Here is a 17,105-nt window from a genome sequence, read left to right on the forward strand (position 1 = left end):
ATCTATTGTTTATATGAAAATATTGATTCAAGCTGCTTCAAAAATATGAAACTCTACAGCACGCTATACTAGAAGTATGTAGTATTAACAGAATGAAACACTTAAAATCTCTGATATGGTCTCGTAAGCACTTTTAGAACTGTACTGTTTAATACAGTAAAAGTGTAAGATCTCGTCACAGTTACCTGTTCTGGGTCGTACACCATCAGTCGATTCTGGTACTGAGCTGTGTTTGTCACCCCACCTGTAACACAAAGGAACAACACCTCTGGCTTTTATTGGCCGCAAAATACTTTGGTACAAATGTGTACAAAGCAGTGAATATCTGGACTACATGCCAAGAGAGTGTCTGTGCACATGCATGTGTAGAATCCAGCTAAATGTAATGCATAATGTTAGAGTGCGTGAGTATCTTGAGTCTGTCTTCCTTATCGCTCGTATACCTGAGACCCAGAGCAGGTTGTCAGCCACACAGCCGGCGTGGCAGGACAGTGAGCGGTCGAAGGGTTGGACAAACATCCATTTGTTCCTCTTGGGACAGTAGCGCTCCACAGAGGGCAGTACCTGCCTCAGCTCGTTCCTGCCCCCCACTGCGTACAAGTACTGACCCAGCACACCCAGGACAAAATGTTCTCTGCAGGCCTTCATGGGAGCGATCTCAGTCCAACCGTTTGCCCTGGAGTCGTATCGACAAGCAGTCCTTACAGCACATGTCCTCCCGGTGGCATGCTCCACCTCCCCACCCACAACAAATAGGAAGTTCCCCATTACGGCCACACAATGGTGGCTGCGCCCAGTGGGCATGGGCGCCAGCTCACTCCAGTTCGACCCCCCCGCGACGCGTACATGCTCCTGTGCAGCCGGGTTGAAGTAGCGCAACTCCCTGACTCTGCTCACCTCCCGCTTCCGCCCGCCAACTATGTAGAGGGTGAGAGACTGGAAGCGAGGCCTGGTGCGGGCCGACTGGCGGAGGGGCTGGGCGAAGGTGGCGTGGTGGTAGTCCAGGGCCTCCTCCACAAGGGCAGCAGCAGTAGGGCTGGACTTAACCAGAGAGTGGCTACCGGCAAGCTGGTGCAGTGTGGGGACGTCCATCAGGCCATAGCGGACGTGTTGCAGTAGATCATCAGCGTACTGGTAACGGCAGTCGTGTTCCAGCCACAGAACAACCAACTAGAGACAGATCGAGTAGAGAAGAACTGTATGAGTTTTGGACTGTTGTTAGACACAAAAAAGAAAATAAAGTTAAATACGCCGTATAAAGTTAGCTTTTAATATAACTAAAATTTAGCAGCCAATGAATGGTCAACTCATTTATTTCATTTGTTATTGTAATTGTTTATTTAGATAGGGACAGTGCATATTAATGGAGATCAGTACAAGTACATAATGTAAATATGCTAGAGTTAGCACCATAGCTAATTTTCATTTATTGTCCCTAGGCAGATACATAAAAGGTCCCATATTGCAATAAGTGAGAGATCTATGTCTCTTTTTTTTATAATAAAGCTGTTTAAGGAGTAAAAAGGCACACATATTCAGAAACGGTGCCTTTCAACGAGCCGTCAGGACTCCCGCACAGTTGTGATGTCACAACTGTACTGTATATAGGTAGAAAGTGCGCTACGGTGCTGTAACAATAATTCCCCGGCAGCAACGACGTTGCAGAGACGTCGAGAGCTGACCAATCAGAGCAGACTGGGCTTTTCAGGAGGGGGGCTTAAAGAGACAGGCGCTAAAATGGAGCGTTTCAGACAGAGGGTGAATAAAGGTATATTCAGACAGGCAGTATGAGAAAAAGAATGTGTTTTTTGAAAATGAAAGCATCGTTTTAGTAGAAATCCAAACTATAAGTATGAACCTGAAAATGAGCATAATATGGGACCTTTAAGTCGCAATAATACATTTTTGCTTAGCAGGTCAAAAAATAGAGTGACTACAGTATTCACCATTTTGTTGTGTTTGGCAAACATTTGGAAATTGCAGTTTGATGGCTATATCAAAATTGTTTCATTGAAATATGGCTCAAATTGGGGTACTGTTTCTTTCAAAGTCAGTTTTAAACATAAATTCAGCCTCCTCCCCACCCAAAAACATTTTGTACTGTCCCTTAAAAGGGGGGTGGCAAGAAGGAAGAAGTTATAGTCAAGAGAAGATATTTAGAACAAGGGGAAGGGGGAAGGAATAAAGGGTGCAAGAGGAAAGTAAAAGGAAGAAAGCGACAGCATGAAGTCAGTATGAAAAGAATAAAAGATTAGAGGAATGAGTGAAAAAAGCAGAAAACAATAGGAGAGAATCTGCTAATCAGAATTATTTTTCTAGACACCTATAAGCTATTATGGCAAGACTGATGCACAGCAACACTGCATCCATACTTGCCAACACAAACACACACACACACACACACACACACACACAAGTATTAATCAGCAGCATTCAATAATAAGATTGTAAATATCAGCAGGCACCTTCCTTTGTTTAATGCAGGCGAACTGGCATGCAGAGAATTTAATTGAAGTGGAGAGTGGTGGAAGGTTATTTAGTTGCGACGAGGTGTGAATGTGGGCGAGATGACTGGTGACAGGTTTTTTAAACGTAATCTGTGCAGAGAAGGACAATTTAGTATAGTTAAAATTAAAGTTTTTGGAGCAGTGGAGACTGACAACATATTGTTTTCAGAAAAAGACGACCATGGGCAAATTAGACAAATCCACAGTATCACACCAGAAATCCAAACTCAGCATTTGGTGTATGATGATGTATAGACAAATACTCAATGTGTACTGAACAGCTTTCCCTTGATTTCCCCTTGTATCCACTCTAAAGGTGTGAAGATGCAACAAACATGCAAGTCAGGATTGTCTTTTTATGGTATCTGTGCCACTCTCCTGTCTCTACCTCCCTTTCTCTATCGCTCACCCCGCCTCTCTCCTCCTCATTGCTCTGAAGTGACAGTATGTGTGTGTGTTTCTGTATGTGTGTGTGTGTGTGTGTGTGTGTGTGTGTGAGCGTGTGCACTATGGCAGCTGACTGTGAAGGTCATGCTGCATCACGCAACTTCCTCCGGGCATAGAATAAATGAACTCCTTCTCCTTCCCCTACGCACTGAAAGAGAAAGTGAGAGAGCGAGAGAGAGAGAGAGAGAGAGAGAGAGAGAGAGAGAGAGAGAGAGAGAGTGTGTGTGTGTGTGTGTGTGTGTTTGAGAAAGGAAGAGAGTTAGACCACACAAGACAGGGAGAGAGAGAGAGAGAGAGAGAGAGAGAGAGAGAGAGAGAGAGAGAGAGAGAGAGAGAGAGAGAGAGAGAGAGAGGTAGGTAAGGGGAGGGGGAAGCTACAGAAAGGCAGAGCAAAGGATGGCAAGAAAAGAAGAGAGGGGAAAAAAACAAAGCCAGAGAAAATGTGATTTTCAGAGCGTGAGAGACTCTAAGAAAACTCTGAGTGACGGTGATTGACTGCCAAGATATATCAGGGCAGTTTTGGCATGCACATATTCCCCCCTCCCCGTCGACCACCCCCCCACCCTTTCGGACGACGGCCCCCGCTTGCCGCTCGCTTCCGTCTGATGCCCAAATTAACCTTCTGGGCGAAGTGAAGGAGGCCCAAAGCAGCCTAATCAGAGGCTGATTATGGCGGCGGCGGCTGGCTAAAGGGTCAGGGTAATTGTGCCATCAGAGGCCTGATTGTTTTCAATCAGACGGGCGGCCGAGTGACAGCTGGGGGATTGGGGCCCTGATGGAGCCGCGGTGGGCCTAATCAGAGAAGAGAAGGGGAGAAAGACAGAGTGAGAGAGAGAGAGAGAGAGAGGGGGGGGGGGGGGGGGGCGGAAGTGGGGGTGGCTGATTGGTGCAAATGAACAGCCAAAACATTAAGTCTCCACCCCGCACTGTCGCTTCACTCTACAATCCCAGCTGTTCATGACACATACATGCACACACACACACACACATATGCATGTTCAAACGGATGCATGGACTGACACACATCCTATTGCATAGCCTCATATAAACAAACGGTATGAGTTGCAGCTGACAGTGTTTAATTTGTCTGTGCTATGTATTGTGTAATGCATTTCTATCTGTGTGTGTGTGTGTGTGTGTGTGTGTGTGTGTGTATTATATACAGAATAGTTTGGTGCCAAGATGCAATTTGTTCACATTTACAAACTGAGATCATTGTTTCCCACTTTATTTTTCTATACAAATATTACTATAACACTACACTTTGAACACCTTAATCTAGCATCCCATGCCTCTACTTGCATAGAAAATCCATGACCACACACACACACACACACACACACACACACACACACACACACACACACACACACTTCCAGTACCTTCCATATCTCCTCCTCGCTCAGAGAGGTGAGGCGGTCGCTCTTCAGCACCTCCCTGAGGAGGCGGTAGGGCAGCTGCAGAGCCTCTTCCTGCCTGCTCTGGCTCAGCTCAGACAGATGCTCCACCAGGAAGCCCACCACGGCCTCCTCTAAGGCGGGGAGGTGGAACAGGTCGGCCACGCGGTACAGCTCCAGGTAGTTCACACTACTCAGTTCCTGCAGCAGGAATACATAAACATACAAATTAATGCAAGTATTCAGCATAAATGTTTTCCCGGTACTTGCAAACAGCAAAGAATGGCATCACCTATAAATATTCAATTAGGAGGACTATATAGTCACAAATGTACATATGTATGATTTTATTAGTTTGTCTTTCATGCTAGCTATCATTTTAAAAGGATTTGTCACATGTACCAATTATAGATGTCTAGATGTCCAAGTAAGTAACACTTACAAGTAATTTGCCCCCACCAAGGCAAATGTCTTGTAAGTGTTGCTTACTTGGAAATAAATCCTTTTCTGGTTCTGATTTAGATGGATAGAGTTTTTTTTTTGTTCAACCCACATAGAAGAGTTGGACATACACACTCATTCCTGATACATAAACATATCATATACATGTAAGCCAGACATATACAGTGTATACATACATACATACAGTGAGTTGAATTTAATTTTCATAGTTAAATGATAACATTACAGATGCCAAATGTAGAGACATACAGAAATAAAGGAGAGGAAAGGAGCTACATAAAGAAACTAAGGCCCTGAGTAGTGGAATAAGACTGCCATCTTCTGGCTGTCCTTCAGCACACACAGTGCAACATGCATCAGCTAGTAGCTCAACCTGATATAACAATAACTACATGGATCAACCACTCAGGGTTTCGAAAGTAGATATTTTGCACTGAAATTCTGTACATTTCAATTTCACTACAACTTCTAGGTTACAGAAAAGTGTGTTTTGTTTTGAAAAAATCTATGAATCAGGATTTAAAACAAATTAGATTAAAGGGTTTTCATTATAGATTAGAATTACGATTATACAAATAACAGCAACTATTGCACACTCATAGCAGTCAAAATGTGTCACTAGAATTATTTCAGATAAAGGATTTTACAGCCCTTTACACAGCAAGTGTGGCATCGATCAGTTATTCAATATTCAATTAACTGAACTCTGCACATCAGTATCCATCATATGGGAGCTGGGTGGTCCTGAATGGCTGATACATGGGCTTTTCAATCAATTGGTGCAGTGTTTATTGGGAAATCACTGTCATTATTGGTCTGGCCTTCCCGTCCACTATGCACTCTAACCCCATCCCAAAACAGATAGCATTACCAGAGGAATTAAAAGATATTAGGAATGTCTTCACATTTAAAAAAAGGTTCAAAGACATGACACTAGATAAGTATAGACATTGAGTAGTATTATTCTGTGAGAATGTTGATGATGGTGCTGATGATGATGAACATCATTATTATCATTATGGTTATCATCATTATTTAGGATATTATTCACCTCATGGTGGCAATGTACTGTATATAAGTAGTGACCCTTATGGGTATATGTAGGCGTCTATGTATGTATGTATATATGTAGGTAAGTGTATGCAAACACACTGTATGTATGCATGTATGTATGTAGAAAGTTATCTGGGTAAGTGTATATGTTCTATAGTTTTTTTTTGGTAAAATTTATAATACCATATATGAAGTTAATGAATTAACTTAGGTTTGGGAGCAGGGCCACGCCTCAACAACACCTCTAATCACTGACCAGCCTTTATAATCCAAGCCAACCCACTCAGTGCTGTTTGTCTCCGCATTCTCGACCCACCCTCCCTTCCCATTTGATACCTTGACTTCTCACCTACCTCATCCCTTCATCCCCTCTTCCGTCCTACCCTCATCCCTTCATCCATTCACTCCCACCCCCCCCATCCCTCCCTTCATTCATCCCTACTCTGACCCACTCGTCATCTCCTCCCTCATCCCCTCGTCCCTCCTACCCTCATCCTTTCATCCCCCCATCCCTCCTACACTCATCCCTTCCTACTCAGTCCAGTGCACTCATTTCTCATTCTAGGTAGTCTCACTTTGCCAGACCATCCACATCGCTGTGGAGCCGAGGAGGGTCTGGCTAGTCCACACAGCATTCTGGGATGGGAGAAAAACGTGCTCTGGTTTATCGGCATTTCTTTAAACCAATCACAATCGTCATTGGCGGGTCTAGCTGTCTGGATTTACCCTGCAGAGATCTGAGGAGCAGTTAACTATAGTCCTCATAAATCCACCGGAGTTTAAAATTCCAACACAAAGAATTGGAAGGTTCACGGACATCGGCGAAAATACACGCATCTGGCGGAATTTCCTGCAGCACCGGAGCAATCCCGGAAGTGGAACATCAATGATATAGACTACATTCTAGGTAACGTCCGGGAGTTTTAAAATCAGCTCGGGCGAAAGCACCTGAGATGGAACCCCCACACTGAGTCTCACTCTGATCCATCCTCTCTCTCTTTTCAATCTCACCCACCATCCAAATCTAGTCCTGTGCTCTTAACATTCAATATAATCAAGCGTTCATTAAATCTTTAAATTACATGTTTTAAATTGTTTGTGGCGTGGTCCTTGCTAGTGAATTAGGGGGTTGGCTGTTTTGTTTATAGTGAGGTAGTGAGGTATAGTCTGGTCACTACAAACCAAATAGATCTCAGGCTTTTGCAACCACCAGATGGCACCTTTGAGCTAGGTTTACTATTGTGATGTAACTGTAAAGACTTGGGACGGTAAAACACAGTATAAAAACATTACAGTCTGGTGGCAGGGATTCGAGATGCACAGAATGAAATAGTAGATGTAATTAGTACTGTGGAGTATCTATATGCATGTAATTAAGTGATTCTAAAACCACTGTGTATCTTATGAAATACCTCCGAGCAGTTCTGCTCTGCAAAAACCTGATTGGTTTTCATCTGCAGCAGCCAGAGGGGCTGACTTTGCCTCTGTTTAATCCGTCTTGGTCTCTATGATAAACTACATTAAACAAGCAGCTGGGTGGCTTAGATCTTCAGACGTCTTAGCTGACAAGCATCCACCCCACTGAAGTGTCCTTGAGCAGCACACTGAATCTGTACTGGCTCAAGGGCTTCAGTCTCCAGCTGACTCTGACCTTTAACCTCTCTGTGGAGGAGGATTCACACCCGGCCATTAATTACAGATTGCAGTAGATTGGACATTGTTAAATTTGAATAATTGCAGCGCTTTTTTAGGACATGAATTACTTGTTTTTTGAACATTTCCTTTTGTTGATGTTACTGCAGCTGCTGTCATCACAAGCGTCATTTGTTTCTTCACTGATTTTATAAAGAAATTAGAAAAGTACGATCACAAGCAATGCTCGTTATCTCGGTTATGATCTGGGATTTGGGGTTGCCTTTTATTGTTCGTGACCATGATTGTTCTAAAACAAATCTGGACGCTTTGGCCTGTAAACACCTTATCTGGGGTTCTGTCTGTCTTGTATTTACACAAGCGTATGTTTTACTCAAATGACATTCAAGGTTGTACAATTTTATGTTGGTACAGTGTGTGTGTGTGTGTGTGTGTGTGTGTGTGTGTGTGTGTGTGTGTGTGTGTGTGTGTGTGTGTGTGTGTGTGTGGGCATGGATTTTCCATGCAAGTAGAGGCATGGGATGCAGGATTAAGGTGTTCAAAGTGTAGTGTTATAGTAATATTTGGATGAAAGATAAAGTGGGAAACAATAATCTCAGTTTGTGAATGTGAACAAATTGCATCTTGGCACCAAACTATTCTGTATATAACACACACACACACACAGACACAGACACACACACACACACACACACACACACACACACACACGCATGCACGCAGACACACGCAGACACATACACACACACACACACACACATACACACACAGAAGCGTAGTCACCTGTGCAAGGTTGAAAAAATGTTTGTTTGTGCAGTGTGTGTGTGTGTGTGTGTGTGTGTGTGTGTGTGTGTGTGTGTGTGTGTGTGTGTGTGTGTGTGTGTGTGTGTGTGTGTGTGTGTGTGTGTGTGTGTGTGTGTGTCTGTGTGCGTGTGTGTGTGTGTATGTGTACCTGGATGAGGTAGTGGGAGCAGAGGCTGAGCAGCTCCAACAGCTGAAGGTGGCTGCCTGCGGACAGGACGTCCTGGATCACCGCTGGCTCCAGCAGGATCTGATAAACGATAAATGAGATAAACAAGGTTGTTCAGTCTAATTTTTTCTGTTTTGTTCTACTTCAGTTTCAGTTCTTCTGCAGTTGGGTTGCAGTGGGTTTGATTATTAGACTCACACACATGTACTTCATTTAAAAAGTCAAAATAGTTGAGAATTGTTTTTCTCTGAACACTTTCTAGTTGTTTAAGGCAACGAGAAATGTCAAGGATGTCAAGATGATCCCTTGACTGTTCCTCTAGAGCCACCACAGAAGGTTGACATTTTGGGTTTGTTATTCTTTTTTTATTGAGCTTTCAAGTCAACATGTACGATACCATACATTGTACACTTTTTATAGATATTTATATATATTGTTGTAAACAATTAACACGTTACAGTTCAAATGTATATTTTCAATTGCTTACACACTAAAATTAAAACTTTCCCACAATTAGCAAAACCTTAAACTCAAGGAGCAAAACACTGGCCTAGAGGTAGAGGCCGAGGTGGAGGTAGAGGTAGAGGAAGAGGGAGAGGAAGACCTGAAGCCGGAGAATGTGCTCAAAGAAGAAGAATACCAAATTTATCAAATGAAAGTCGCGCAACACTAGTGGACCATGTTGTGAACCACGTATTGATGCTGAGGAAGGCTGGACTAAGAGTTCAGCCAAATCTTAGCAGATATACAGTGGCATCTGCACCATATCAGCACGTTTGATACCCCTCTCTGTGACATTTGAGGATTGAGGGTCGAGAATGACAAGGAGGAAGGAGGCCCATATTCACGCAAGAACAAGAGAGAGAGATCATAAACATGGTTTTGGCCAATAATGCTATAAGGCTCGGAGAAATCCAAGCCAACATTATCGGTGACCATGCCATTTTCAATAATGTCCATCAGGTCTCTCTGTCAACACTGGCACGCATCCTGAAAAGACATCAGGTTCAAATGAAACAAATTTATCGAGTGCCTTTTGAGCGGAATTCAGAGAGGGTCAAACGGCTGCGGTATGAGTATGTAGAGGTATGTATTGTGTGATGGTGCATACTGCACACATGACCTTTTTACATGTACATTGACTGTATACTAGATCCATCCTGAACTACACAATCTTTTCTTTCACTGTATTTCAGAGAGTTTTACAGATGGATGCTGAAGAAATCCTGCATGAATAGATGAGGCAGGGTTCAACCTCACAAAAGCAAGAAGGAGAGGCAGAAATATCATTGGCCACAAGGCTATAATCAATGTTCCAGGGCAATGTGGGGGTAACATCACTCTCTGTGCTGCCATTACACAGGATGGGGTCCTCCTCCGTCATGCCTTACAACACAGCTGCCCTTACAACACAGCTCAAATTCTCGCATTTTTGGATCGATTGCACAACATCGTCATAGCAGTTAACCAAATGCACCAGATGCAATACATTGTCATCTGGGACAATGTGTCATTCCACCGCTCTGCTCTTGTCCAGAACTGGTTTCAACACCATCCACAGTTTACAGTACTATACCTTCCACCATACTCTCTGTTTCTAAACCCAATGGAAGAGTTTTTCTCTGCATGGCGGTGGAGGGTTTACGATATCCGGCCCCAGGCTCAGGTACCCCCCTCATTCAGGCCATGGAGGACGCCTGTGACCAAGTCAACGCCGCAGATGTGCAAGGATGGATTCGACATTCAAGACGGTTCTTCCCATGTTGTCTTGCCAATGAGGTTATCGCCTGTGATGTTGATGAAATTCTCTGGCCAGATCCAGCTAGGTGAAGAGATAATGTCTAGTATTTTCTGTACTTATTCAGATCTTTTTTTTGTTTGTCTGTTTTTTCTGTACCATGTGTCATGACCGAAAGAACAAGATCCAGGGTACAAGCGGCCAAAATGGGTTTCCTCAGGAGGGTAGCTGGCGTCTCCCTTAGAGATAGGGTGAGAAGCTCAGTCATCCGTGAGGAACTTGGAGTAGAGCCGCTGCTCCTTCGCGTCGAAAGGAGCCAGTTGAGGTGGTTCGGGCATCTGGTAAGGATGCCCCCTGGGCGCCTCCCTAGGGAGGTGTTCCAGGCACGTCCAGCTGGGAGGAGGTCTCGGGGAAGACCCAGGACTAGGTGGAGGGATTATATCTCCAACCTGGCCTGGGAACGCCTCGGGATCCCCCAGTCGGAGTTGGTTAATGTGGCCCGGGAAAGGGAAGTTTGGGGTCCCCTGCTGGAGCTGCTACCCCCGCGACCCGATACCGGATAAGCGGACGAAGATGGATGGATGGATGTTTTTTCTGTAGCTATGTTTCCATCCACACGTTCTTATCGGAATTAAGTGATATCGAATGAAAAATGCCTCATGGAAACAGTAAAATCTGATTGAATTTCATGAATATCGACTCAAAGGAAATACGTTCGGTCTCATGGGACTTTATCTTGATTGATATACGGCTTATGCGATAAACGCTGATGGAAACGTTATTTGCCGAATAAATAATGAATTGTGATTAAGTTTTAGGTCATTTTATGGTTGCATCCTGCCACAAAACGAAGAAGTTTTAGTTAATTTCCGCCCAGTGTTTCCGCTCAGTTTGCACACATGGCGGGGGTCAACGAAGACAGATGGAAGTGGACCAACAAGGAGACGAGAGACTTTTTGAATTTAATTTACGAGCAAAATATAACTCTGTCGTTCCCACACCACAGGCCGCCTCCATCTGCATCTGCATCATCATAGCAATGTGTTGATAGCGTCGTTGTTTTCTTATTATAGCTTGATATGTGGCTATCAGCTGGCACATAAGCACTATCACAACTTGTGCAGTATTGATCATTTGTTGGTAGATGGCAGGTCCATTTTGTCTAGCAGAACTTTGTTCGCAAATGTTTGCTTGAACGTTGTGCGATTCAGTGCGAAAATAAATGGAAACACCCTAAAATGTCTCAAATCAATTCGATATACCAACTTGACCGCAAAACAGCACGTGACATCATTACGCAACAGGTTTTTATTGGCTTTAAAGCCGTTGGATGGAAACACACTTTCACCAGCTTTATTCGCATGAGTTTTTTTTGTGTGGATGGAAACTTAGCTAGTGATTGTAATCTGTACTGGATACCATATTTTATGTTTGTCTGTTGTTTGCTGAGCTAACAGTGTTATGCACACTACTGCAGTAGCATGAAAACTGGGACTTGTTTTGTTGTTGATTCTCCATGTCGACATGTTGACTGATTTGAGTATATGGAGAGAAATGAATTATATTTTCCTCAGTCTGCAGCATTGGTCTTGTGTAGTGTTTGATGAACTTATTGTATATTTGTACTTGCTCTTTGTACTTCATTTACAGTATTCTAATCACTGAGAAGTAGAATTGCTAAAAGTGTTTTAGGTTAGCAACAGCAGTGTGTAACTGGTTCAAACTGAATTAAGTCAAATGAAACGTGTGTGTTTCATATGGTAACAAAATATGTTTTTTATAAAATAGTGTTTCATTTTGCAAAGGGTCTGAGGTGTTCTGCTAATTGGGTGTGTGGTTGTGCTAATTGTGTGTAGTTTTTTGAAAAAAACGGTCCCTGTTTTCATAATTGTGCTTAAGCAATTGAAAAAACTGTAAGAAGAAAAAAGCAAGCAAGAGAAAAAGGTGTGTAACATTCTGGGTTTTTAGTGAAATGGATCAGCAACTATTGGATGGACTGTAATAACTAATAACTTTGGTGATTTCCCCTGACTTTTCATCTAGCACCATCGCAAGATCAACATTTTAATTATTTCAAGTACAGCTTCAAAGAGCAGCTAGCGTGGTTGTAGCCTCTCAGTCCCGTGTATTCACTGTATGCAGTACCAGGTAATAGGTCATTCTGTTTTATGTAACTGGGATTTTCTGTTTGAGCTGAAATGATTTATCTGCGTCAAAACGTTATCTGGTTCCAGCTTCTCAAATGTGAGGGGTAGTCGCTTTGCTTTGTCATAAAGTTCATTTCTTTAAGTATTGTTTTAGGTATTTGGGGACTGGGAAATTATTATTTCATCTGGGAAATCACCCACATTTTTCTCTGAATTCTTACATTTCTTTTAAAACAAAATGATTCATTTATTTGTGCCGACTAATTTGTGTTTGATAAGGGCCAGTGCAGCCCAGTCTCATGGCAGTTCGTGAAATGGTCACGTTATTGAATCTATTGATTCGTGTACTGAACACGTTAATGTCGTTATTTTCGTGTGGCGAGCACAAATTTTAAAGTAATGTATTTCAATGGGAAGCATATTTCGTGATCACAGAACGATTACGGTAGCGAGTAGTATTGATAAGGCGAAAATCCGCGAAGGGAGGTTGGGCGGGATGGTGGATGGGTCGAACAACACAGGACTTTCACCACGGAGACCGGGGATCACATCCCGCGTGTTGCTGTTCCTTTTCGCGTTATTCTCTTCCTAACCACAACCATCCCGTTGTTGTGGCGTTTCATTTCCCCATTGTTGCGTGCCACAGAGATCGTGTCCCTGCGCCCGGGGATCGCGTCCCGCGTGTTGCGGTCCGTCGCGTTGTTGTCGCCGGCGTTTGGCATTTCATTTCCCCGTTGATGCGTCCCCCAGATCAGTCCAGTGTCATGACAGTTCGTGAAATGGTCACGTTCGAAAATCGTGACCTGTACACGAATCAATAAATCAAAATAACGTGACCATTTCACGAACTGGCGTGAGACCGGGTTGGCCAGTCATTGACACATTGAAACATGTATAAACGTAACGTATATTGGGCTATGTTAAAGATAGAAATACGATTTGAAAAGACTTTTCTTGCACAAGTGAAAAACAAAATGGCAATACATTTCATCGGTTAATTATGGTTAAATATTGTATGTTGTTAAAAAAAAAAAAGGTATGTGGAATGTTAGGAACGATACTGATGCTTTAATTAAAGGGTTAAGTCACACGCATACTTTATATTCAACTCACCAGGCTAAACCAGGGAGCATATATACTATATATCTTATGTCATTATTTTTTGAATCACTGAGCCAGGTAAGCCAGGTAATTGTAAATGGTATAGATGGTGCATTAGAGCCAGGGAAAGTGAGCGTGACAGACAGCACAGCATAACAAGAACGGCTCTACCAATATGCTTGATTCACCATTATAATCCTCCCAGCAAAGCAACATATTCAGGCAATTATTACAACACTGATTCTGCCAAAATGCTTCCTGTTGAAATAAATGAACAGCAGCTAAAATTATCTGCTGAAAGCTTCCTCCATATCACCCAACCATATGTAACATAAAGCTACTGTAATACAGCCAATTCATAGTGCTGGGCTCTCGGGAGCAGAGGCAAGTATTATGTACTTTATGGAGGGTAAACTGACCTTTTTTTGTGTCTATTCTCAGCACACAACAGAACTGCATAGAGTTATTAATCAATGGAATAACAGCCCAATCCGACTAAACATGCCCCATGTTACCTCTCACACAGTGTACTCAGCTACTCCAAATAAAGTGTAGTTTGGTTTTAAAGGGCAGGAACAAGCCTTTGATAATCCATTCAGCAGTACTGCCCTACATAGCCACAGAGCCGTGACTGCATCAGTCGCGAAAGTGTGAAAAATGACTTCATCATTTGTCTCCCTCGCCTCTCACTACTGTTGATACAGCACAGCAGTGGACTGAATATTGTTATGCAGCATTCATGGCTATCATTTTTGGGAAAGCCTCCTCATCATTTATCATTTTTGAAAACAGGAAAGGCAGCTCCTGTTTTTCATCCTGACAGAACAAATCTGTACATGTACAAAAAAGTTACTACTTTCTACCAGTGCATGTTTGTCTGCCTATTGTAACTGATGTGAAAAACATTTTAGTCAGTATTTGTGTTTAATTACATGCATTGCTGCATATAAATACGCACATTATTTGGCCACTTTAGCATTCATGTAAACAGTGTTGGAAATCATCAAGCTAAATGTTCCCTGTAACATGTTCCCTGTTTGGGATAAAATCCCAGCAAGTGTATTATTTTTTTTCTTTCTCTACAATAAGATGCATCTGCACATTTATCACAGCATTGCTTCCTGCCAGGCATGGGCAGTGGTCCAGTTAGCCACATCGTCCATAAACTTAACATATTAAGATAGAAAGCAGTAATAATTGGTTATTTTCTTCTGGATGCTTCCTTTGCTTAGGATCTATATGCACTGAGCAGATCAAATTTCTCTCAAATTAAGAGGAAATCTCAACTCTACGCACCTTAAACATCACCACTACAACAAAAAACACCTTTTTTTTTTCCTCTTCTCCTTTGACTCAATCAGTATCCTGGAAGGCAGCAGCAGCAGCAACGAAGGCAACCCAAAATAATAACTGTAATAACTGTAAGTGAACACTCTTCATATCCTGCCATGCTCTTCCTCTCCACTCCAGAGACCCACTACAGTTAGAGCACTTCAACCTCACGCAGCAAAAGTCAGTTTTATAACGCCATTGCTGGTGTGAGTGTGGGAGTATAGTGAGCTCTTGTGTAAACTGGCATTTACTTTTGAGCTTTCACCTGGAGGAGAAGACAAAATGAAAGGAGATGCTTGTGTGGCAGAATATAGATGTGTGTGTCTTCTACACACGATTAGACCCATGTAGGCTCACATCCCTTCCCCCTTTTTTTAGCTCAGGAAAATAGAAGATTTAGGGTCTGAAAAATGTCTTGTTTGTGGGTAATAAAACTGTGGTAACATTGCAGGATGTTGCAATTGTTTAATTTTTTAAGATATCCGCTGTGGAAAATGTCATTAAAGTTCCTAACTGACTTCCAGGCTGACAGCATCATGTGGCAGTGTGTCTCCTCCCTCGCCCTGCTGGCCTATGACATGTGGCTGAAGGACTTTTAGTAGGTCATTATTTACGGTGTGGGGATAAGCATATTGCCCTCATCTCATCTGCTATCATCTCCTCTGGGCGGAAAGGGGCTGAGCCAGCCAAAGCACGGTGGCTTGCAAGCCTGCTGTTGACCTACTTACACTGCCTAACCGACCCTGTCTTTGCTCATTTCCACTGTGGAAATAAAATTAGGAATAATTACAAAGTTCCTGGCCTCTTGATGTACTGCATAAGCCGCTCGACTGCTTGTTGGACCGAGCATCGCTGGCACTTAAAAAAAAAAAGGTCAAGGTTGGTTATTAGAAATGATCACACACTTAGTCTTTGTTGATTGGGTGAGAAGGCAAGGACAGTGGCCTCGCTCACATGAACGTCTCGCTGCTTCAGTATGGAAATATAATACTGTGCTCTCTACTTCTGCCTTCTTGGCTTTAATTGTGTTTCTTACTGTATAATATAATGTTCTGCAGTGTAGCGCCCGACCGATATATCGGCGGGCCGATATTAACGGCCGATATTAGGCATTTTCCAAACTATCGGTATCGGCATTTATAATGGCCGATAAATGAATATTTAAAAAATAAAATAAAAACGGACGAAACACCCTTCAACCATGTTCTGAGTGTTGGCGTTGCATAGTTTGTCCACCAGAGGGCACTCTACTACGTCCCTGTTGGCAATACTCATGTTTAACCCTTTAAGTTTCATATCTTAAAGGTGCCGTATGTAGGACTGTGAAGATCCAGGACTTAGCCAAAGAATTTGAACATCAACAACTTCTCAGTCCCTCCCCCCCTTTCTGCCAAAGCCCAAAACGGTCTTCTAAGCCCCTCCCCCCACAAGGGAGAATGAATACGTGTGCATGAGTAGTGATTGACACGCAGTTAAGGCCGCTTTATAGTGGTGCGTAGAATCGACGGCGTAGCCTGACGTGCACCTCTCGAAAAATGTAACTACACGTTGCGGCGTTGCATTTCCCCTGACTCATTTCCTGGTTCTCCTTCTCCATAAACAACATGAAATCAAGGAGAGGGTTAACTTTTCCTGCTACAGATTTCCCACAGTGATCAAAAAACACAGGGGAGACACTTTGTTTCTCTCACTATGACTCTAGAGTCTGGTACTCGCTCCGAAGACAATTGCTGTCACTCTCTTACTTTCTCCCTCGCTCTATCACCCACTCCCCACACACACACACACACACACACACGCCGGCTCGACGCACACACCAAAGCACAAGTAAACAAAGAGTTTCGCGATTGACCCTCCGGAAACCACACACCCCCTAGCGTTCTGGCGGTGAAATGCACCGCGATGCAAAGAAACACGACGCAGAACTCGGAAAGGGTCACGATGCCGTAGGAGCCCCCCCGGCCCTGATTGGTGCATCTGAACAGGGAGCGGTGGATTTTTACAAATCTCACTACAGGCTGTAGGTGGTGTTAGAGGAGCTGGATTTATTTTTACATGACCTGCTTCATGTAGTTCTACTGGAACATAGGGTCAGTTTCAGCAAATATGACAGAAAGCTAGTTTTATAAGGCTTACCTACTGCTCCTTTAAGTTTGTATTTTTATACATTTTATTTATCAGAACTTTAATATATTTGGATGTTCCTCTGTTCTGTTTTGACAATAAAACAAACAAGTTTATTTTTAAACTGCATTATCATATTATTTTAGTGAGGACTCATAAATAACTACAAATAAC

At 42.9% G+C, this 17,105-nt stretch overlaps 1 protein-coding gene across 1 annotated transcript in view; it reads right to left on the reverse strand.

The window, feature by feature from the left end:
- Window positions 1-17,105, reverse strand: part of klhl32 (kelch-like family member 32) — a 48,830-nt gene that overhangs the window by 12,444 nt on the left and 19,281 nt on the right. Inside the window, exons 5-8 of the mRNA XM_078253713.1 lie at window positions 8,472-8,570; window positions 4,337-4,552; window positions 444-1,170; window positions 186-244 (exon numbers count right to left, since the gene is read on the reverse strand). Coding sequence (XP_078109839.1) covers window positions 186-244; window positions 444-1,170; window positions 4,337-4,552; window positions 8,472-8,570 — 1,101 coding nt within the window. The remainder of the gene's footprint in view (window positions 1-185; window positions 245-443; window positions 1,171-4,336; window positions 4,553-8,471; window positions 8,571-17,105) is intronic.

Source organism: Sander vitreus, chromosome 6 (assembly GCF_031162955.1).
Source record: "Sander vitreus isolate 19-12246 chromosome 6, sanVit1, whole genome shotgun sequence".
NCBI classification, from domain to species: domain Eukaryota; kingdom Metazoa; phylum Chordata; class Actinopteri; order Perciformes; family Percidae; genus Sander; species Sander vitreus.